The following is a 23661-nucleotide window of genomic DNA, read 5'->3' on the forward strand; positions in this document are numbered from 1 at the left end:
TTGTCTAAACACACGGGTACGCAATTTTCTTTCTGTACTTGCTGTGCTTTGCACAGGCTACGTTTTACGTGGACCTGCATCTGGTCAAGAGTTTCATTCTGGCAGAGTGGATCTACCAAGAAATGAACCTCTTCGGATTCACGTATCCCGACAGGCACCCAAAGGATCTTTCCTGTGCCTTCTGGTATCTCCACGGGATTATCGGCTTTTAGCATCGTTACGGGAGACTCCGAAACTTGGGAAACGGATCCTTTTTTCCCAGTTCCGCTCGCCCGCAACGTGCAGTCACGTCCAAAACGGTGCACGTTGTCGCCGAATTGGACGGTATTTAACCTATAGTCAATAACCCCCTGGAAATGACGCAGAAAGTCACTTCCTAGGATGATGTCGTAATCCGTGCGCCTGTTTCGTACAACCTCCATCGTAAAAGCATATTCTGTGGAGTCCAACGCGAACTCAACGCAACAGCTGCCATCAGGTTTCACTATGCCGGGACCAATACCACTGATATGGTACCGCGGCGGTTGCAATGTTCTTTTATCTCTCTTCGATAAAAATGCCAAGCTGATCTGTGCGCCTGTGTCAATTAGCACGCGTATTGGTTTGCGGCCTCTAACACCATCGACAACCACGCTTGCCACCTGCGTGATTCCCTTATCAACTAGGAGGGTCACTATTTTTAACGGGGGCCGGGAGGGGTGGCACTTCCTGCCCAGCGGCCGTTTCCCGAATTCTGTGGTTGGTTTGCATTTCGCCTGGAATTTGCAGGCGGTTGTGGCCTACTATTTGGACAATGCACGCTTTGGTGGCCCATGTTCCTGCACTGATGACAATATGGCACGCGACATTGCTCTGCCACATGTCCTTGTCTATTACAGCGCCCACACTTAGTATCGTTCGAAAAGACACGTCGGGGCTCACTTTGCCGCGCGGAGACGGCCACAAATCGCCTCGCCTCCTCTCTCAAGAGTGCTAATCGCACGGCTTCATGTAAGGTGTGGGGGGAAGCTATCTTGATTTCGCCCCCTATTTGAGGGTTTATGCCACGAATAAACACGTCTATCGCACGACATTCTGATTCTTCCAACAGAACTTCGTTACGAGCAGAACTGGCACTTAGTGCGTACGTGTGGCATGCGACGCTTCGAATCCTGTCCGCGAATGCTTCTAAATCTTCACCCGTTTTTTGCTTAAGGGTGGAAAGCAAGTCGCGATAGTAACTAGTACCACGTTTGTCTGTATACCTTTCAATCAACCCTGTTGCAAGGGACTGGAAGGTAGGGGCATTTTTCAAGCTCTCGACCGACTGCACGTAGTTCCGCGCTCCGCCGGTGAGTTTCATTTTCATCACGTTTAAGAGAAATTCATCTGGCCAACCGCAAAGCTTTCCGATGTCCTGGATATTCTGGACAAGCGTTTGAATATCCTCGTGCGGCTTTCCAGCGAACGCCGGAATAAACGCTACTGCTGGGAAGCTCTGCACCAAAGTAGAGGTGGCTACTGCCACAGGTGATTCTGCACTAGTGAGTGGTGGAATCACCTGCTTCGGCTGTTCTTCCACTAGCACTGGCTTAGCAACACTAGATTGCGGAGAAGCCATTTTAAGATCATCTATCTGTTGCTTAAGCTCCGCGTTAGTCAGAATTAATTGATTTAACTGGGACTGCAGCGCCAAGAGGGGATCTTCATCCGCTCCGGCTGCTCCTGCCTCCGATTGCTGCCTGGTGATCGGCATGTTACAATAGTGTGGGCATCTACACCACCGTAGCGTCGCTAGCGACTTACATTATTTGGTGGCGTGCAGACGACGGACGGCGGCGGTGTCGACGAGCGGTGGCAGGCGCGTTGATCACTCGTGGGCGCAGCAGGCGGCGGGCGACAGCATGGACAGCTGCGACGGCGAGGCGGCGCGAGGGCCGCACCCCGGACCCTGGCGCAGGCGGTGGCCCGTGGCAGCTACGGACAGCGGCGGCGGCGGCGAGCGTGACTGCATCGCGGACCCTCCTCGGCTCGCGTCCGGCGGCGAACTGCGTCACGCTTGTGGCGCGCTAGTGCGCGGCCACGCACATTCTGCAACGCAGGCGACCGGCTGGCACGCGCATGGCGCGCTGCAGCCTCGCCACGTTCGGTCTAGTTTCCCTTAATTGGTCAAACTCGGCCCCTTCATAGTACTCATACTCAACTGATGAGTTGATTTTACAACCGTAAGGTGGGTCGCATCCCACTTCTGACACCATTTGTTCGTCAGGATAGCTGTCAGGAGCGGAGGGCGTTGTAAAATGAAAATTAATTGAGTGGAATGGACCCAGTTTATTCTTGTAATGATGGTACAGTGGTGCCTACGTAGGGCTGAGCAGACCCAAGAGGGGTTGCCGTCTGTTCATCAGAGAGGCAGAGGCTAGAGGAGCGACTACTCGGGGCCGAGGTCAGAAGCTAAGAGCGCGGAGCTGTTTCCAAGCCGCCCTCGCCGCTCCCGGCCGCGTCCCCACGTGATCACACGATTAGTCTCTGATTGGAGGATTGATTCCGCCAACGCGCCTTGCTAGTAGCGTGCCCCCGTCAGCGCAACCAACCCGTGGGACTTGAGTCTGACCGAGGAGCACGTGGCAGGAATGTGCCGACCATGGTCTTCCGGCCAGCACCTTCCACCACAGTATGCCCAAGCCGGCTACGGCCGAACATTATGCATTGAAAATTTATTTAAATAAAATTTTGTCGGCAATGATCCCTCTTGGGGGTCTCCTCCCTGCACAATTCCAGAGTGGCGACAATCAGAATGAAGCTAGTGTTGTAAAGACAATGAAGAGTGCGAGCAAGAACTGAGGTTTTGTTAGGCTGTAACTAAGAGATGATAAATAGTTACCTTGATTGCAAATAATTCTTAGTGATATAACCTAGAACATGCATAAGGCGGCAAGATTTTGCCAGCCTATATTTAATATACCGGGTGATCAAAAAGTCCGTATAAATTTCAAAACTGAATAAATCACGGAATAATGTAGATAGAGAGGTACAAATTGACACACATGCTTGGAATAACACGGGGTTTTATTAGAATCAAAAATATACAAAAGTTCAAAAAATTACCGACAGATGGCGCTTCATCTGATCAGAATAGCAATAATTAGCATAACAAAGAAGACAAAGCAAAGACGATGTTCTTTACAGGAAATGCTCAATATGTCCACCATAATTCCTCAACAATAGCTGTAGTCGAGGAATAATGTTGTGAACAGCACTGTAAAGCGTGTCCGGAGGTATGGTGACGCATTGGCGTCGGATGTTGTCTTTCAGCATCCCTAGAGATGTCGGTCGATCACGGTACACTTGCGACTTCAGGTAACCCCAAAGCCAATAACCGCACGGACTGAGGTCTGGGGACCTGGGAGGCCAAGTATGACGAAAGTGGCGGCTGAGCACACGATCATTACCAAACGACGCGCGCAAGAGATCTTTCACGCGTCTAGCAATATGGGGTGGAGTGCCATCCTGCATAAACATCGTACATTCCAGCAGGTGTTTACCAGCCAGACTGGGGATGATGGGATTCTGTAACATATCGGCGTACCTTTCACCCGTCGCGGTAGCAGTTACAAAATCAGAATCACGCATTTCCTCGAAGAAAAAAGGCTCGATAACGGTAGATGTGGTAAACCCAGCCCATACCGTGACTTTCTCGACGTGCAATGGAGTTTCCACGACAGTTCTAGGATTTTCGGTAGCCCAAATTCTGCAGTTGTGAGCGTTGACAGACCCTCGGAGCGTGAAATGAGCTTTGTCGGTCCACAACACGTTACTCAACCAATCGTCATCTTCCGTCATCTTCTGAAACGCCCGCACCACAAATGCCCTCCGCTTCGCTAAATCGCCAGGTAATACACTCCTGGAAATTGAAATAAGAACACCGTGAATTCATTGTCCCAGGAAGGGGAAACTTTATTGACACATTCCTGGGGTCAGATACATCACATGATCACACTGACAGGACCACAGGCACATAGACACAGGCAACAGAGCATGCACAATGTCGGCACTAGTACAGTGTATATCCAACTTTCTCAGCAATGCAGGCTGCTCTTCTCCCATGGAGACGATCGTAGAGATGCTGGATGTAGTCCTGTGGAACGGCTTGCCATGCCATTTCCACCTGGCGCCTCAGTTGGACCAGCGTTCGTGCTGGAGGTGCAGACCGCGTGAGACGATGCTTCATCCAGTCCCAAACATGCTCAATGGGGGACAGATCCGGAGATCTTGCTGGCCAGGGTAGTTGACTTACACCTTCTAGAGCACGTTGGGTGGCATGGGATACATGCGGACGTGCATTGTCCTGTTGGAACAGCAAGTTCCCTTGCCGGTCTAGGAATGGTAGAACGATGGGTTCGATGACGGTTTGGATGTACCGTGCACTATTCAGTGTCCCCTCGACGATCACCAGTGGTGTACGGCCAGTGTAGGAGATCGCTCCCCACACCATGATGCCGGGTGTTGGCCCTGTGTGCCTCGGTCGTATACAGTCCTTATTGTGGCGCTCACCTGCACGGCGCCAAACACGCATACGACCATCATTGGCACCAAGGCAGAAGCGACTCTCATCGCTGAAGACGACACGTCTCCATTCGTCCCTCCATTCACGCCTGTCGCGACACCACTGGAGGCGGGCTGCACGATGTTGGGGCGTGAGCGGAAGACGGCCTAACGGTGTGCGGGACCGTAGCCCAGCTTCATGGAGACGGTTGCGAATGGTCCTCGCCGATACCCCAGGAGCAACAGTGTCCCTAATTTGCTGGGAAGTGGCGGTGCGGTCCCCTACGGCACTGCGTAGGATCCTACGGTCTTGGCGTGCATCCGTGCGTCGCTGCGGTCCGGTCCCAGGTCGACGGGCACGTGCACCTTCCGCCGACCACTGGCGACAACATCGATGTACTGTGGAGACCTCACGCCCCACGTGTTGAGCAATTCGGCGGTACGTCCACCCGGCCTCCCGCATGCCCACTATACGCCCTCGCTCAAAGTCCGTCAACTGCACATACGGTTCACGTCCACGCTGTCGCGGCATGCTACCAGTGTTAAAGACTGCGATGGAGCTCCGTATGCCACGGCAAACTGGCTGACACTGACGGCGGCGGTGCACAAATGCTGCGCAGCTAGCGCCATTCGACGGCCAACACCGCGGTTCCTGGTGTGTCCGCTGTGCCGTGCGTGTGATCATTGCTTGTACAGCCCTTTCGCAGTGTCCGGAGCAAGTATGGTGGGTCTGACACACCGGTGTCAATGTGTTCTTTTTTCCATTTCCAGGAGTGTAGTTCATGATGCCGATGGATTCTGTAGTACGGATAGCATCGGAGGGTACACCTCAGTGCCAACCAAACAGTAGTGTATGGAATGCCGGTGCGACGTGCGACTGCACGAGCGCTGACTTCCCTGTGCATAGACGAACCCGCTACAGTCTCCATTTCTTCCTGAACTGTCTCAGCAGCATTACGCCTTGTGCTCGGTCGGCCACTACGGGGTCTATCGTCTAAAGAACCCGTGGCTTCGAACTTGCAAATCATTCTCGCCACAACTGCATTTGGCAACGGATCTTTACCCGTTCGAATTCCCTTCCTATGGCGATAGGATCGTAACGCTGAACTAGCACATTCCCCATTCTGATAATACAGCTTCATTAAAAGCGCCCTCTCAGGTAACGTCAACATGCTGCGAGTGCTGGCGCATCTGATTCTCTCTATCATTACAGCTCCTTTTATACACGATTGTCGTACGCAGTCACTGACGTTTTGCTGTCGAGCGCCATCCGTCGGACACTTTGTGAACTTTGCTTTTTTTTGTTCTAATAAAACCCCATGTCATTCCAAGCATGCGTGTCAATTTTTACCTCTCTATCTACATTATTCCGTGGTTTATTAAGTTTTCAAATTTATACTGACTTTTTGATCACCCGGTACTTGTACATTTATATTTACTTAAGCTCACAGTATGAAGCAAAGTCAGATTATTAATCACTTCATTGGCGGTTACTGGCTAGCACTACGTACTAATTTCTGTGGTACTGGATGTCTGCGAGCTAATTAAGGCTGAGCACAGACAGAAAGTGCCAAGTGGTCTCGCACTCCTCAGAAGCCGCTATCAGCTTAAGAGGGGCTGGGAAGCGCCTCATCCTGTTCTGCAGGAGCGAACATTTCCTGCCCTGAAAGAGAGCACGTGGCAGCGACTGCAGAACCCGCGTAGCGCGGAGAGAATGGGCAGGAAGTTCCTCTCTGGGGAGATGAGAAAAAAATTCAGAATAGCGTACCTGGAGAAAAAGCGTCAGGGACGGAAGAAGGTGAAAGGAAATAATTTTAGTGCAAAGGAATGTCTGGGACCACAAATAATGGTCATGAACTGACCTCCAAAGAATCTTCTCACGGCAAGTGCTGGAGTAATCTTCCCACTGAAAAGCAACAAGGCGTTTTGGTTTGTCAGAGAGCTAAGGATGAAGAAGAGAAAATGGAAAGGAGTATGAGCTTCTGGTGATTGGCTGGCAGCTTCATGACCCATGTAGTAAGAGGTAATGTTTCTGTAATGCCACTAGGATTCGTCGCTTGAGAGCAAACAGTCATTGTGTGTCCAGGAAGGAGCGGCACGTGGCGTGAGAAGCACATCGCTCAGCAGATCGATACACGAAATATCCGTCCGGCGTTTGATCGAAGGCACTTCACTGGATAGATCCACCTGGCGGTTTGACACACGGAACGCATGAAGTCCTTTCTCTCTGACAGACTTATTATTCTGTTTGCTCAAGTCACGATCCTTTACCTCTCTGTGGAGTCGGGTTTACACCGAAGTGCTTCTTTACGGGAGAATACTTGAGTCGAATTTCTGTTCCTGACTAGCGAGCAAAGAGAAATATTGTCTCGTGTTCTCTCTTATACTAATGTAATTTCAGCCCTATGTGTTCACGGGTGTCGTATTGTGTCCAGCGTGTAGGCAGAGAACTCCAGGTATGCCACACACACCATCTTCACAGCAACTAAAACCCCAACAAGCAGACCACCAATTCAGTACTGTTCCTATCCGTATTTCGGTAGGTGGTAAGCACACTCTGATTTGGCGGATACAATGTCCTCTGAGCTTTTTCTGAAAATGCCCGTCAGGAACACGGAAGCACAAACGAGGCGCCCGCAGTGAAGGCCCATACGCAACGACGTACGCTGGACGGTCATTAAGGAGACACTGTTGGAAGCCCCTTGGTTCACCTGGCTGGACATTTGTTCAATAGTTGCACGCATATTTGCCCGTATACATCTCCGCAGCTCTCGTTCACCCCTGTCACCTAGGGCCCTTAACGCACAACAGTTTCCTCGGCGCCGGTTTTGAATGGAGCCATTTTGCTATGCATAGTACACTTTAACCATAGCAGCATGCGAACAGTTAGAAACTCAACCGTTTCGGATATGCTTCCAACCTTGACAAGAAAGCCAATGATCACACCCTTTTGAACGTCAGATAAATCACTGCCTTTCCGCATTACGACAACCACCGAACCGTAATCCGCATCCCTTCCCCACCCCTCCCCACCCCCCGTTCGATGACATGCCACATATACACCCCATACTGCTAATGCTGCTGAAACATCACAATAGGTGCCGTTCCCTGATTAAAATTAGTGCTCCAATATATGTTCATACCATCTGATACACAAAAATCAGCACAAATTCATATTCTACGAAATTAATTAACTGTGAAGTATTCTCAGTCCCAACTACTTCATACCTGCGGAATAATTATGGGTCGACGTATTTTCTTTTCATTCCAATGTGCACGTCCTGTGCCCTTCTTTGCCTTTTTCCACCCCTCCTTAAAGTTTCTGCTCATGTATGAATGTTTTAAATGTTGTAGCAAGTGAACCAGAGAAGTGGTGGGTTTCTGAATCCTCTACCAACTTAAATCCTGTCAGTGGAAGACAAAGAGGAACAGAAGATTTTGGCCAAAGATGTGTAAAAGCTAAAAAGTTTTCCCAGCAGAAAATGGTCACGAGACCCCCCCAACACCTCGGGCTGCTCTGAGAGGACTCCGCGCGGCTATTGGTAGCGGACAGTGTTTGAAGACAGGTAAGCGACCGGACGTTCCCTCAGAATGGCTGTTACTTATTTGTTAAACTCAACAATTTCCTTTTAATAGATGTTTCAGTGATAATTATTTAGGGACCGGTTATGATTTTTAGTCGAATTAATTGGATACAAAGGAATCAGAATTTCCGGCCGGGAAGGCGTGCCGGTCCCCTGCACAAATCCGCCCTGCGGATTAGTTTCTGGGTCAGGCGTGCCGGCCAGTCTGTGGATGGTTTTTAAGGCGGTTTTCCATCTGCCAAGGCGAATACGGGCTGGTTCTCCTTGTGCCGCCTCAGTTGCACTATGCTGCCGATTGCTGCACAAACATTTTCTCCACGTACGCGTACACCATAATTACTCTATTACGCAAACATTGGGGTTACACTCGTCTGATGTGAGACGTTCCCGGCGGGGGTCCACTGGAGGGCGAACGGCATAATAACCCTGGGTTCTGTGTGGGACGGCGATGGAGTTACCTCTCCGTCGTTTCTAGGTCCCCAATTCGATACAATGCAATCTGAGAATGTGATTTCCGTTAGTTAGGATCACGCGGTCCATAAATTCAAATATAAATCTCCGCTCAACTTAGTAATAAATGTTACAACTTGCCTTTTATTATTGATGAATATTTTTTAATGTGTCGATGTCGGAATGTTTTATTCAAAATTTGCACCGAGTGTGCGTTTGTGGGACGAGTTCGTTTCTTTACAAGCGCTTCACGCTAACTATACATCGCCACAAAATCCTGCACTATTCTAGTCAAGAAGTATAAAAAAATCTTCTCACCAAAATGCCGTCGATATTTGCTGCCCGTGTTGATTGTTTAGTGTATGTGAATGTCTGCCGTTAAAATAGAATAGTGACCACGTGCTCTCCAAAACTTTCCCTTCCCCGCAGGACTATGCAAACTGAAGCCAACACGGCTTGTAATTCTCAGGTGAGATATTGTCAAATAGAATTTCGAAAGTTATCTGGTATCATGAATGTATGTCACACTGTTAAATGAAAAAACATTAATCAAAAATAAAAATAACTTGTAATTTGAAACCAGCTTCCATTTATAGCTACCTTACTTCTAACCATGCCCGGAAAGAGAGACACGTTAATAGCATTAATTGTTAGGCTACCCCAATCTTAATTTCTTGGCACAAGATTAGTTGAGGCCAGAACTTAGTTTTCTGTGATTGCCCCAAAATTCCTATTGCGTTATACGTTGCGACCTTATAAAATATCCGTAGGTGCAAAAGAGCACCCGGGAATAAAGTTCAATCGGTGATAGATTGTTCTCAAAATTTAGGTGGGCCAGAAGCTTAATCTATTAACGGGCATAATTGTCAGAGAAGGTTACGTCGGCGATAATAAGTGTGTGTCCAAGATCTTTTATCACAGTAGGCCATAAAAAAAGATTGAAATAAATTCCTGCTATCAAAAGTAAGCAACTCCCTTCTTAGCCTGTCATTATAAATTCAATAGTATTCAGTATATAAGGAACAGACAGGCAGAGCCAACGAAATCCAAACAAAACGAATAGTGTTGTCATAAGCGAGGTTGCACGGCCCCCTCCCATCTGTCGAACACAGATTGTGGTCACACTGATGTGAGCGGGCGCGTAATTTTGCAAGTATATTCAATGGTTTATGTGCATACCGTCTGCAAAAGTTGCGAGTGAAGTTAGTAGTAAAGAAGTAATAAATTAAAACATCATTCCTGATGCATGAACAGGGAAGATGTAGTAAGCAATAAACTTTTTTTCCTTTTCATCGTGTTGTGGGGGTGTCAGTAAGTAAAAGTTTCGAAACCGTTTTGAAATGATGTGTTCAGTTTACTGGAAGGCACTGAATGCTCTCATTATGAAATACACGATGGATATAGTATCTGTGTTAAACTTTTAATACAAGACTAAATCTCTTAATAAGTACATTATAATAGTATTTTAAAGCCGGCCGTTGTGACCGAGCGGTTCTAGGCGCTTCAGTCCGGAACCGCGCGACCACTACGTCCGCAGGATCGAATCCTGCCTCAGGCATGGGTGTGTGTGATGTCCTTAGGTTAGTTATGTTTAAGTGGTTATAAGTTCTAGGGGACTGATGACCTCAAATGTTAAGTCCCATAGTGCTCAGAGCCATTTAAACCATAATAGTATTTTAAAAGAAAACGAAAAGAACTGACTCAGCATACAGAAAAGCCAAAACAACCTTCGGTGAAATGAAAAGCAAGCGACGTAACACTAAGAGTGCCCTGGGAATTCCACTGTTAAATGCAGGAAATGAAATGAATGAAATGAACGTATAGCATTGATTACCGACAGGCCCCGTCCGGGCAAGTTCGGCCGCCAAGTGCAAGTCTTATCCCAGTCGACGCCACATTGGGCGACTTGCCTGCCGGTGATAAGGATGAAATGATGATGAGGACTACACAACACCCAGTCCACCAGCGGAGAAAATCTCCAACCCGGCCGCGAATCGAACCCGGGCCGGTTGCATGGGAGGAAAGCACGTTACCACTGAGTTAAGAGGGAGGTCTTCAAATGCAGGAGAGAGCGGGTAATTGGAAAGAATACACTGAAAGTCTCTACGAAGAGGAATATTTGTCTGCTGACGTGATACAAGAAGAAGAAAAAAATAGTCGGTATAGGTGTAGGATCCAATATTACAGTCAGATCGAATAAGGCAGAAGGGTTAGATAACATTCCATCAGAAGTTCTAAAATAATTGGGGAAAGTGGCTGTAAAACGATTATTCACGTTGGTGTGCGGAGATTATGAGTCTAGCGATATACAATCTGACTTTCAGAAAAACATCAACAACATAATTCCAAAGATTGAAAGAGCCGTCAAGAGCGAGAATTATCGCATAGTTGGTTTAACAGCTCATGCATCCATGTTGCTGACAAGAATAATATACAGAAGAATGGAAAAACTGAGGATGTGTTAGATGAGATGAATTTGGCTTTACGATGGATAAAACGCACCAGAAAGGGCGTTCTGGCATTGCGATTGATAATGGCAGCAAGAATAAAAAAAAAAAAAAAATCAAGACACGTTCGTAGGATTTGTCGACCATGAAAAAGCTTTTGACAATATCAAATGTTGCAAAATATTCAAAATTCTGAGAAAAAAACGAATAAGCTATAGGGAAAGATGGATGACATGCAGTATCTACAAGAGCCTTGCCGAGCGAGATAGCGCAGTGGTTAGCACACTGGACTCGCATTCGGGAGGACGACGGTTCAATCCCGCGTGTGGCCATCCTGATTTAGGTTTTCCGTGATTTCCCTAAATCGCTTCAGGCAAATGCTGGGATGGTTCCGCCGGCCGGGGTGGTCAAGCGGTTCTAGGCGCTACACTCTGGAACCGCGTGACTGCTACTGTCGCAGGTTCGAATCCTGCCTCGGGCATGGATGTGTGTGATGTCCTTAGGTTAGTTAGGTTTAAGTAGTTCTAAGTTCTAGGGGACTGATGACCTCAGAAGTTAAGTCCCATAGTGCTCAGAGCCATTTCTGGGATGGTTCCTTTGAAAGGGCACGGCCAACTTCCTTTCCCGTCCTCCCAAATTCGATGAGACCGAAGACCTCACTGTTTGGTCTCTTCCACCAAATCAACTAGAGCCAAGAGGGAACAATAATAGTGGAAGACGAGAACGAAGTGCTCGGATTAAAAATGGAGGAGGACAGGGATGTAGTCTTTAGCCTCTACTGTTCAAGCTATATATCGAAAATGCAATAATGGAAATAAAAGAAAGGTTCAACAGTGTAATTAAAGTTCAAGGTAAAAGGATGACAATGATAATATTCGCTAATGACATTGCCGTCCTCAGTGAAAATGAAAAAGAATTACAAGATCTGGTGAATGAAAAGAATAGTCCAATTAGTACAGAATACGGTTTGAGAGGAAATCGAAGAAAGAGGAGAGTAATGAGAATTAGTAGAAATGAGAACAGCGAGAAATTTAACATCAGGATTGGAGATCACGAAGTAGATGAAGTGAAGGAATTCTGTCACCTAAGCAGGAAGTAAACCCATGATGGTTGGAGCAAGGATGCGTAAAAAGCAGAATAGCACTGGCAAAATAGGCACTCCTGACCAAGGGAAGTATACTAGTATCAAACACAGGCCTTAATTTGAGGAAGAAATTTCCGAGAATGGAACACAGCATTGTATGGTATTGTGATGCTACAGAAGAATGTTGAAAATTAGTTGGACTGATAAGGTGGAGAATGAGGAGGTTCTCTGGAGCATCGGGGAGCAAAGGAATATAAGAAAAACACTGACAAGAAAAAGGGAAAGGTTAGTGGGACACCTGTTAAGACTTCACGGAATAACTTCCTTGGCGCTAAAGGGAGCTGTAAAGTGTAAAAACTGCGGAGGAAGATAGAGACTGGAATACATTCAGTACATAATTGAGGACATAGGTTGCAAGTGCTAGTCTGAGATGCATAGGTTGGCACACGAGAGGAACTCGTGGCAGGCTCACCAAAGCAGTAAGAGGACTGTTGACTATAAAAAGGAATCAAAATCAAATACAGATGTGGACGTATTGAGGTATTTAGGAAGGTAAGTATCGTACAGCAGTTTAGGAACTGTCAGCATAGCATCATACTACAGTGTACGGTATAATGCCACTTATAGTACAAAATCTTTGTACAGACTTTTCCATTTTTCATCTTTGTGAAACAACAGAAACACGAACGTAACAGGAATTGCTGCTTATATGGTACGCAGCCCAGATGTCTTCGTGATGGCATCGCTGTTTTCCGCATCAAGTTGTTCTGGTGTGGAGAAGCAGCACATTCCTGATCCAGGATCAGAGTGCTTTCTGTCGTGGAAACGGAAGCTCGTCTGCTGTCCTTTTCCGGGATTCGCCGCAGGAAGAGGGTCGGAGCCATTAAGGCAGAAGCGGGCCGCTGCAGCGTCGTGCCACCAGCAGAGGACAGTAACAGCCCGGCGGCCCGCTGGGTGAGCGAGGCAGTGGTGAAGGCTGAGGGTTGCAGGGGGTGGGGGGGGGGGGGGGGGGTGGCAGGGGGGTGAGCTCCAATAACAATACGGGCTGACGGTGGCGGCGCGGCGGCAGTTATGGCTGGCGTGATGGACGCCACCCTTTCTTCCACCTCCCCTTGCGAGGCTGGAATGGCATCTCATTCTGGAACAAGAAAGTGGAGCAGTCATATCTCGTCTGTTTACGCCGTTTCCATCCTCGGTGCGTGAATGTGACAGGTGGTGCTGTAAATGTCACGTTTTCTGCACGCTAATGAAACAGGACTTTTCATCAAATATCGTTTATGTGTTTTCCATTAAGGAATTATAGCAGTGACAATCAAAGTAAAGTAGAAAACCAATGTCCAGTTCTACGTATCCACGAGAAGAGCACAAATGTGACGAATCTGTAGCCTTCCACAAAACGCTGCAAAAAACAGAGAACTACTTCAAACATCAGTTGCTACGTGAAAAGAGCGATTTCTGTAGCAAAGCGTTTTTTGAAGTAGTTTCTTCTCCCTGTTTTTTGGCTTCAGTAATCACACCATCCCTTAAGAAAATATGTATTTACCAACATACCTCGACAGCACAACGATACCAGTTTGTAATTCATTGTATTGCAGTAAGTAATAGAATATAAAATAGTGTTTTTACAGGCCGTGATGTAGCGTCCGACTAATACCTTTAAAAACATTTTTTTTTTAATGGTTTGATACTTCCCGCCAGGAATTCCTCTCCCGTGCTAACCTCTTCATCTCACAGCAGCACTTGCAATCTACGTCCTCAATTATTTCCTGCATGCCGGCCGGTGTGGCCGAGCGGTTCTAGGCGCTACAGTCCGGAACCGCGCGACCGCAACGGTCGCAGATTCGAATCCTGCCTCGGGCATGGATGTGTGTGTTGTCCTTAGGTTAGTTAGGTTTAAGTAGTTCTAAGTTCTATGGGACTGATGACGTCAGCAGTTAAGTCCCATAGTGCTCAGAACCATTTGAACCATATTTCCTGCATGTATTCCAATCTGTGTCTTCCTCTACAGTTTTTGCCCTCTACAGCTCCCTCTAGTACCACGTAAGTCATTCCCTCATGTCTTAAAGGATGTCCTATCAACCTGTCCCTTCTCCTTATCAGTGTTTCCCACATATTCCTTTCCTTCCGATTCTGCGCAAAACCTCTTCACTTCTCACCTTATCAGTCCACCTAATTTTCAACATTCATCTGTAGCACCACATCTCAACTGCTTCGATTCTCTTCTGTTTCGATTTTCCCACAGTCTGTTTCACTACCATACAATGCTGGACTCACGACGAACACTCTCAGAAATTTCTTCCTCAAATTAAGGCCGATATTTGATATTAGTAGACTTCTCTTGCCCACGAATGCCCTTTTTGTCAGTGCTAGTCCTCCTTTCTCCGTCCGTCATTGGTTAGTTTACTGCCTAGGTAACAGAATTCCTTAACTTCATCTACTTCGTAACCATCAATCTTGATGTTATGGTTCTCGCTGTTCTCACTTCTACTACTTCTCATTAGCTTCGTCTTTCTTCGATTTACACTCAACCTATACTCTGTACTGATTAGACTGTTCATTCCGTTCAGCAGATCATGTAATTTGTCTTCACTTTCACTCAGGAAAGCAATGTCATCAGCGAATCGTATCATTGATATCCTTTCACCTTGAATTTTAATTCCACTCCTAAACCTCTCTTTTATTTCAGTCATTGGTTCCTCGATGTACAGATTGAACAGCAGGGGCGAAAGGCTACACCCTTGTCTTACACCCTTTTTAATACGAGCACTTCGTTCTTGGTAGTCCACTCTTATAATTCGTTATTGGCTGCTGTGCATATTGTATATGATCCGTCTCTCCCTACAGCTTATCCCTACTTTTTCAGAATTTCGAACATGTTGCACCATTTTACATTGTCGAACTCTTTTTATAGGTCGACAAATCCTATGAATGTCTCTTGATTTTTCTTTAGTCTTGCTTCCATTACCGCAACGTCAGAATTGCCTCTCTCGTGCCTTTACCTTTCCTAAAGCTACACTGATCGTCATCTAGCGCATCCTCAATTTTCTTTTCCATCCTTCTGTATTTTATTCTTATAAGCAACTTAGATGCATGAGCTGTCAGCTCTTGCCATCTTCGGAATTGTGTGGATGATGATTTTCCGAAAATCGGGTGGTATGTTGCTAGATTCATGTATTTTACACAACAACGTGAATAGTCGTTTTGTTGCACTGCCCCGATGATTTTAGGGATTCTGATGGACTGTTATCTATCCCTTCAGCCTTACTTGATCGTAAGTGCTCCAAAGCTCTTTTAAAGTCTGATTCTAATACTGGGTCCGCTATCTTTTCTAAATCGACTCCTGTTTCGTCTTCTATCGCATCAGACAAATCTTCCCCCTCATAGAGGCTTTCAATCAATTCTTTGCACCTATCCACGGTCGTTCCAGGAAGACAACCAGCAGCCGCCGCCGGGCAAGCAACGCCGCCGCAGAGAACCCCTGCGCCTCCCATCTTGTCCGGGATGCTGCTCCCAGCATGAACGCGAGGATTGTCCTGACCGCTGGGCGACGTGTCGCCGTTGCGGTCGGGACGGCCACCTTGCATCTGTCTGTCGCTCTGCCACGGCGCCGATCTCCAGGCGCTCCGACACCGAGGCGTCCGTGGACATAAACTAAGTTGTGTCATCGGCGTTCTCCAAACTGTATATTGATTTCACCATATTGGGTAAGCCAGTTCGACTGCAGGTCAATACAGGGGCTGCGGTATCCCTGCTCAATTACACTACCTACACCGTTTTAGGAGCGCCAAGCCTTCAACCGGCTACTCGACGCTTCCTTACGTACAACAGGCAGGAAATCGCTTTGTTGGGGCGGTTCACGACGGTGGTTTCTTACAAATCTGTCAGTCGTACGATTTCTTTTCTGGTAGTCAACAGTTCCGATGCTACCGATCTGTTTGGGTTGGATGCTTTCCACATGTTCGGGTTCACAATCGACGATCATGTACATCTGGTTTCTCCACAGGTGCCGTTTCCCGAAGTTGACTCTCTCTGCACTGAATTCCAGGATCTCTTCTCCCCCAGCATCGAGTGCGCCAAGGGGTTTGCAGCGACTCTCCACCTCTGGCCGTCAGCCCACCCTCAATACTTCCGGGCGAGGCAGGTCCCCGTCGCTGTCCAGCAGCCACTGCGCGACGAATTGGACCGTTTGCAACAGGAAGAGGTGCTACGGCCTGTTCAGTTCAGCCCCTGGGCCACGCCTCTCGTCATCGTCTAGAAGCCAGGCAGACATCTCCCTCTCTGTGGGGACTTTTCGGCGGCCGTCAACCCAGAGCTCCAGGTGGACGACTTTCCACTCCCTCGGCCTGATGATGGGATAGAACGTCTGATGGCTTTTCTGTCCAAGGCCCCAACTGCCACCCAGTTGAAGTACTCTCAGATCGAAAAGGAGGCATTGGCTGGTGGTCGTTACTTTACCAAAATTGATCTCGCTGAGGTGTACCTCCAGGTTCCTTCGGATGAAGCTTCTCAAGCCCTCACCATTCTGAATACGCCCGCCGGCCTGTTCCAAGTCACACGCCTCATGTTTGGCCTGGCTAGCACCCCGGCCATTTTCCAACGGTTGTTGGAACAACTTCTGCAGGATATTCCCGGTTTGAATTAATTTCCTCTACCACATTGTCGTTACAGGCCCTACTGCTGCAGCCCATGTTACCAACTTGCGTCAGCTGTTTCTTCGCCTCCGCCAGGCGGGGCTAAAATGCAATAGGGATAAGTGTTCCTTCTTTCAACCTTCTATTTCCTATTTAGGACATGTTATTTCACATAAAGGGATCTCTCTGTCATTTTCCTATGTGGACGCCATACACCGCCTGCCTCCCCCACGGGACATCCATCAGCTGAAATCCTTCCTTGGAAAAAATCATATTACCGGAAGTTCCTTCCGTCGACCGCTTAGGTGGCGGCCCCCTTTTATCACTTACGCCGCAAAAATGTCCCCATCAGTTGGTCCCCGGCCTGTGAGACGGCCTTTTCCACCCTCAAACGCCAGTTGCAATCGGCCTCTTGCCTGATGCCGTATGATCCGTCTCTGCCGTTGCTCCTGGCCACGTACGCCTCTGATTACGGGGTCGGGGCTGATCTCTCCCACAAGCTTCCGGATGGGACAGAACATCCGGTGGATTTTCTATCCAAGGCCCTAACTGCCACCCAGCTGAAGTACTCTCAGATCGAAAAGGCGGCATTGGCTATCGTATTCGACTGTTCCAAACTCATGACTTTTTTATATGGACGGACCTTTCATATCGTCACTGTCCACAAGCCCCTCCTCTCCCTGTTTTCCCTGGAGGCCCAGCATCCTACGAAGACATCTCAGAGGCTTCAACAATGGGCCCTGTTCCTCTCGCAATTCCGTTACACCTTGCATTTTAAATCCACCTCCCAGCACACCAATTCGGATGCTCTTTCCCGCCTTCCTCTTGGTCCCGACCCTGCGTTTGACTCTTCGGACATCCTCATGTTCCAAGTTGATGAAGCGATCCACGACACCGCGGGTTTCCCATCAAGGCCCTCATGGTGGCTATCGCGACCACGCGTGACCCATTGTTGCACTGTGTCCGCTCCTATGTTCAGCGCGGGTGGCCCAGCTTGCCCCCACCCGCGACCAGCAGCACCTTCGGCTCTTTTTTTCTATCTGCCATCAGCTGTCGGCAGTGGATGGTGTCCTATTGTGGGTAGACCCTACGTCCACTCCGCGTGTGGTCGTTCCCCAGCACCTACAGACCGAAGTCTTGCATCTCTTACATCAAGGCCATTGGGGAATTGCTCGCACCAAGGCGTTGCCCCAGCGTCACGTCTTTTGGTTCAGGCTTACCAGTTACGTTACTCGCATGGTTCATAATTGCTCCACGTGTGCCCAACAGCTTCCTCTCTTGGCCTACGCCGGCGGGTCCCTGGGATCGCAATCATTTGGACTTCGCCGGCCCCTTCCACGGCTACCAATGGCTTCTTGTCACCGATTCCTTTTCACATTTTCCGTTCGTTACCCATTGTACCAGCATCACTTCGGAAGCGACCCTCGCTGCTCTCCAGAAAGCTAATTCCGGAGCCAGGAATTCGCGACGTTTCGTTCTGCCAACGGCATCCAACACGTCCTCACTCCGCCCTTTCACCCGCAATCGAACGGCGAGGCCGAACGCCTCGTCCGGACATTTAAGGCCCAAATGACAAAATGTGCCTCCGCCCACACTTTGGACGAATCGCTGACGTTGTTCCTCAGTTCCTATCGGTCGACGCCCATCGGCTTCCGTAGTCCGGCGGAACTTTTGCATGGCCGGCAACCTCGTACCCTTTTGCACCTCCTCCGGCCCGGACCTAAACACCGCGTTCCAACTGCACAGGCTCCCTTTGTTCTGGGATCCCTTATCTGGGCGCGAGGTTTCGGCCCGAGAGCCGGATGGATTCAAGGTGTGATCGTCCGGCGGCGAGGCCATCAGCTCTTTGACGTCCGCATCGCCGACAAAGTGGTCCGCCGGCACCGCAACCAACTCCGGCGCCGGTATCAGGGTTTTCCGACCGCCTCTTCTTTCCAGCAGGCCACTCCGCAGCCTTCTTCCGGCCCCCCGGATGTGCTCCCTTCCACCCATGGTCGGCGTGCAGGGGCGCTAGATCCCATCCAGCAGCAACAGCCGTCGTCTCCACAGCGGCTGCAGGCTCCACCGGCTCCTCCGCCGGCCCGACCGGCTGCGCCATCCGCCATCGTTGACGATGCCCCCATGCGCTTGGCACCCCCGCCGTCGATGTCGCAGCCTAGCCAGCGACGCCCGCACGGTCCTCCTTCTGAGCAGCATCCCGCGGTCGTCGATGAAGCTATGCCCCTGGCGCCGTCGCGGCCGGCTTCCCCGCCTCTTCCGCGACGCAGCTCCGCCCGTCTGGCCCGCCACGCCGCGGCCTACTCTGCGGGGGCGAGTTTTCACCGCCTCCTCCACTAGGCCGCCAAAGGCAGAGCAGGACGACGTCGCCCTCCTCCCCCCCCCCCCCCCCCCACCCGGGAAGGGAGGTGTGTACTGTCTGCCATTGGGTTCCCATAAATGGCAAGCAGCACCGTATAACAGCCACGCTATGAGGGAAGCAAACCAACAGCCAAACAGGCGAAGACATCAGATAAACACGCCGAAGATTCCAGTCGATTAATAGGAACCTTTCCTTGCAGAGGTCGCCGCGACATAACTGGCCACGGATTCCTACGCCGGGTTTCTATTGGCTCCAGCTCACTATATTGGCCCGGCCGGTCGAAGGCAGACCAGTCTTCGTCCGCTGCTAATGGCAAACGCTATAGCAGAGTCTCCGAGAAGATATCACCGAAGCCACTGTACTGCACTGCCGATCGAAGTACGAGCCGACCGAAAGGAACCACATCTCCTTCTAGATCGACGGACGTCATCATCTATTGTACAGCCAGCTATTGTATTGTAGAAGAAGTAACGTTCAATGAACTGTTGGAGAATACAGCACAAAGTATTCGCTGTTACTAGCTGAAATTTGTTACAGAACTCAATTAGTCTTTCTCCTCTTTCATTCCTTGTTCCAAGCCCATATTTTCCTGTAGCCTTTTCTGCTACTCCTTCCCCTACAACTGCATTCAAGTCCCCCATGTCAAATGGTTCAAATGGCTCTGAGCACTATGGAACTTAACATCTGTGGTCATCAGCCTCCTAGAACTTAGAACTACTTAAACCTAACTAACCTAAGGACATCACAAACATCCATGCCCGAGGCAGGATTCGAACCTGCGACCGTAGCAGTCCCGCGGTTCCGGACTGAGCGCCTAGAACCGCTAGACCACCGCGGCCGGCTCCCCCATGTCTATTAGATTTTCATCCCTCTTTACATACTGTATTATTCTTTCAGTATCCTCATACACTTTCTCTGTGTCTTGATCTTCAGTTTGAGATGTGGGTATATACACCTGGACTATCGTTGTCGTTGTTGGTTTGCTGTCGATTCTGATAATAACAACCCTATCACTGAACTGTCCACACAAACACACTCTCTGTCCTACCTTCCTATTCATAACTAATCCTACTATTGTTATGCCATTTTCTGCTGCTGTTGATTTCACCCTATACTCATCTGACCAGTAATCCCTGTCTTCTTTCCACTTCACTTCAATGATCCCTACTATGTCTAGATTGAGCCTTTGCATTTCTCTTTTCAGATTTTCTAGTTTCCCTACCACGTTCAAGCTCCTGACATTCCACGCTTCGACTCGTAGAAAGTTATCCTTTCGTTGATTATTCAACCTTTTCCTCATGGTAACCTCTGTCCTACCTTCCTATTCATAACTAATCCTACTATTGTTATGCCATTTTCTGCTGCTGTTGATTTCACCCTATACTCATCTGACCAGTAATCCCTGTCTTCTTTCCACTTCACTTCAATGATCCCTACTATGTCTAGATTGAGCCTTTGCATTTCTCTTTTCAGATTTTCTAGTTTCCCTACCACGTTCAAGCTCCTGACATTCCACGCTTCGACTCGTAGAAAGTTATCCTTTCGTTGATTATTCAACCTTTTCCTCATGGTAACCTCCCACTTGGCAGTCCCCTCCCGGAGATCCGAATGAGGGACTATTCCGGAATCTTTTGCCAGTGGAGAGATCATTATAACAATTCTTCAATTACAGGCCACATGTCCAGTGGATACACGTTATATGTCTTTAATGAAGTGGTTTCCATTGCCTTTTGCATTCTCATGCTATTGATCATTGCTGATTTTTCCGCCTTTATGGACAGTTTCCCACCCCTAGGACAAGAGAGTGCCCTGAAACTCTGTCCGCTCCTCCACCCTCTTTGAGAAGGCCGTTGGCTGAATGAGGGTGATTTCTTATGCCGGAAGTCTTCGGCCGCCGATGCTGATTATTAATCAAAATTTTTAGTAGCGGTGGGCTCCGCACCCGGTATCGAAGACGTTTTGTGCACTATGGGCTAGATAGTCGTTATGTTGGTACCACAAGTTTCTCCTAGCCTGCAGAGGAACGTCTTCTAGGATCCCTGGAAGATGGTCTACTAAGGGGCTGCAATAGTTGTGTGAGTTCTGTGTTCCGTTGTGGCGTTCGCTGTGTCATTCAGTGCTTTGGTATTTAACTAATTTGTAAATGAAAATGATAATCTTATTTCATTAGAGTGAGAAATTACAAAATAATTTTTCCCCCGGCTAAATATTTGGTCAAGTTGCTAAAAAAATCCAAGTTAACGTTGTGTTAAAGTGTTGTCTATAAGTTGTGTAAGTGTCACTAAATCACAGTTCATACAACAGATTCTAGACAACTATTGATTATGATGGAAACAGTTATCTTCAGCAAAATGATCATTAAAACCACCGAATATCAGCCGCGCAAAACACTGACGTATGTTACCTGAAACAATATTCTTCGCAACTCGTGCGCAATTAATTTCGGCTCCATACACCAGCAAGATAAGTTTGTTATATGGATCATGCTATGAGCACTGTTTTTAAAGAACCAATCTGATTCGAATTATTTTCATTAAAATGAGTTCGGGACCACCGGTGCACATTTATTTTTACACATTTTTATTACCTTTGACATTTATGTCTGCAGAGTTGCGTAACTTGAATTTGCTGCTGAGATAATTGTTAAGATGGCGGCAGACAATTCATAGAGACTTTCTATTGTTAGAGCAAATTTCATTTTAACAGGATAAGTATTTGAAATGGTTATTAAACTTTTCTTTCATATTGTGCACTATTTAGACTAATTTTCATCAAGCAAACCTTTGATACTTTCGTAAGAAACATAGATAAAAACGCGATACAAATCGCTGTCATCAATGGCTGCGCTCCTTGCAACGGAATGAAATAATTAACATAGATAATGCTTATTGAGAGAGGAGTTAAAGTTACAAATAATTATTCACTCATATTTATGATAATAATGAACTATTTTCTCAAATAATAATTAACAAATAATTACAATTTCTTAACAGTCCTCAGTTTGATATGCTATGCGTGTTGCGTCCGCAACCTATAAAAGCCAACTAACAAAAGTAAAAACAAAGGAAGACAAACGTAGATCATAAAAGTAATTTACAATTATCATTGTCTTTCTATGATACACATCGATATGTCCAATTACATCATAAAATATTATATAAATAATTAATATTTATCATCGTTTTATTTCACTGTTTTTCCATATGTCGGATAGATAATGTTTATAACTTTTAGAGGCATAATTTCTTCTCGTCGGACTGTAGCTAAAATTTATCTCGTGAATGTTACACCGTCTATGGAGTTCAACCTGACCAAGCCAAATGACAGTGTCAACATACCAACAGTGCTTTCGGCGGCTTACCTGGCCATGATTGGTAGATGTGGCTTCATGACTAACCAAGATACGTGATACATCTGGAGTATCCTGTCTTAATTCCGATGTACAGAACACGATTCTCATAATCGTTTCCAGTGTTGATGGAGAAGGCGTAGGACAGTTGCCTGACGCAAGTCACTTCCTCGTGCGACTGTGCGGGAGCTAACGTGTGTATCAACTGCAACAGCAGCAACAGCATTAGTTTCCCTCTCTTCTGCTGTCACTTGTTTGCTTCTGTTGTCTTCGGTAGTCAATAGGCTGTAGGAGATTTGGAAACTACGAAACAGACTGGTGCTGCAGGTTTATCGATTAACAAGACACATGAGATTAAAGAGTCGAAATAAATAGAAACCGAGCCGACGAGATTTGATTACCGCTAAAGTCCGCGATGGCCGTCGAAAATATTCGAATGAAAGACTCCGAGTCTGTATATGTCCGCAAAAAGTTCATTTTGCAGATTCAGAAACAGCCCACGATGTGGAGCGAGGAACACTCATTGGATTATGGGAACAGATGGCAAGATGTCGAATTTGCTTCTTAAAAAGAATTGGAACTATCAGCCAAATAACTGAGCCAGTTTTAGGTTAATAGAGTATAGCACGAGATGAGCGAGCAAGCTCAGTTAATAGTTTGCAAGAGGTAACGCAGCAGCTTATCTGCCATAAGACCACAGCCAGTGCAGAGAGACACCTAATGCAAGTGCACTACCGCTTCAATTATAGTAGTGAGCTCATTAAAATATATTTTTACCACAGTTTTTTAAGGCGAAATTGCATTGTGGAGAAGCGAGGTCTGTCAGCTTAAACTGTTTCCCTCTCCAACACACACATCTGTGTATCAACTGCAACAGCAGCAACTGCATTAGTTTCCCTCTCTTCTGCTGTCACTTGTTTGCTTCTGTTGTCTTCGGTAGTCAATAGGCTGTAGGAGATTTGGAAACTACGAAACAGACTGGTGCTGCAGGTTTATCGATTAACAAGACACATGAGATTAAAGAGTCGAAATAAATAGAAACCGAGCCGACGAGATTTGATTACCGCTAAAGTCCGCGATGGCCGTCGAAAATATTCGAATGAAAGACTCCGAGTCTGTATATGTCCGCAAAAAGTTCATTTTGCAGATTCAGAAACAGCCCACGATGTGGAGCGAGTGTTGTGTTCTTGGGAATATCTCCAGGAGGGGTCCACTTTCCTTGGGAAATGTGTG

The 23661-nt window shown here is 47.6% G+C and overlaps 1 protein-coding gene across 1 annotated transcript in view; it reads left to right on the top strand.

Moving 5' to 3' along the window:
- Positions 1-19057, top strand: part of LOC124795801 — a 91031-nt gene extending 71974 nt beyond the window's left edge. Inside the window, exons 2-5 of the mRNA XM_047259882.1 lie at positions 1805-2092; positions 12956-13043; positions 16093-16290; positions 18662-19057. Of these exons, the coding sequence (XP_047115838.1) occupies positions 1805-2092; positions 12956-13043; positions 16093-16290; positions 18662-19057 (970 nt within the window). The remainder of the gene's footprint in view (positions 1-1804; positions 2093-12955; positions 13044-16092; positions 16291-18661) is intronic.
- Positions 19058-23661: the final 4604 nt, after the last annotated feature.

This window comes from Schistocerca piceifrons, chromosome 4 (assembly GCF_021461385.2).
Source record: "Schistocerca piceifrons isolate TAMUIC-IGC-003096 chromosome 4, iqSchPice1.1, whole genome shotgun sequence".
Taxonomy (NCBI): domain Eukaryota; kingdom Metazoa; phylum Arthropoda; class Insecta; order Orthoptera; family Acrididae; genus Schistocerca; species Schistocerca piceifrons.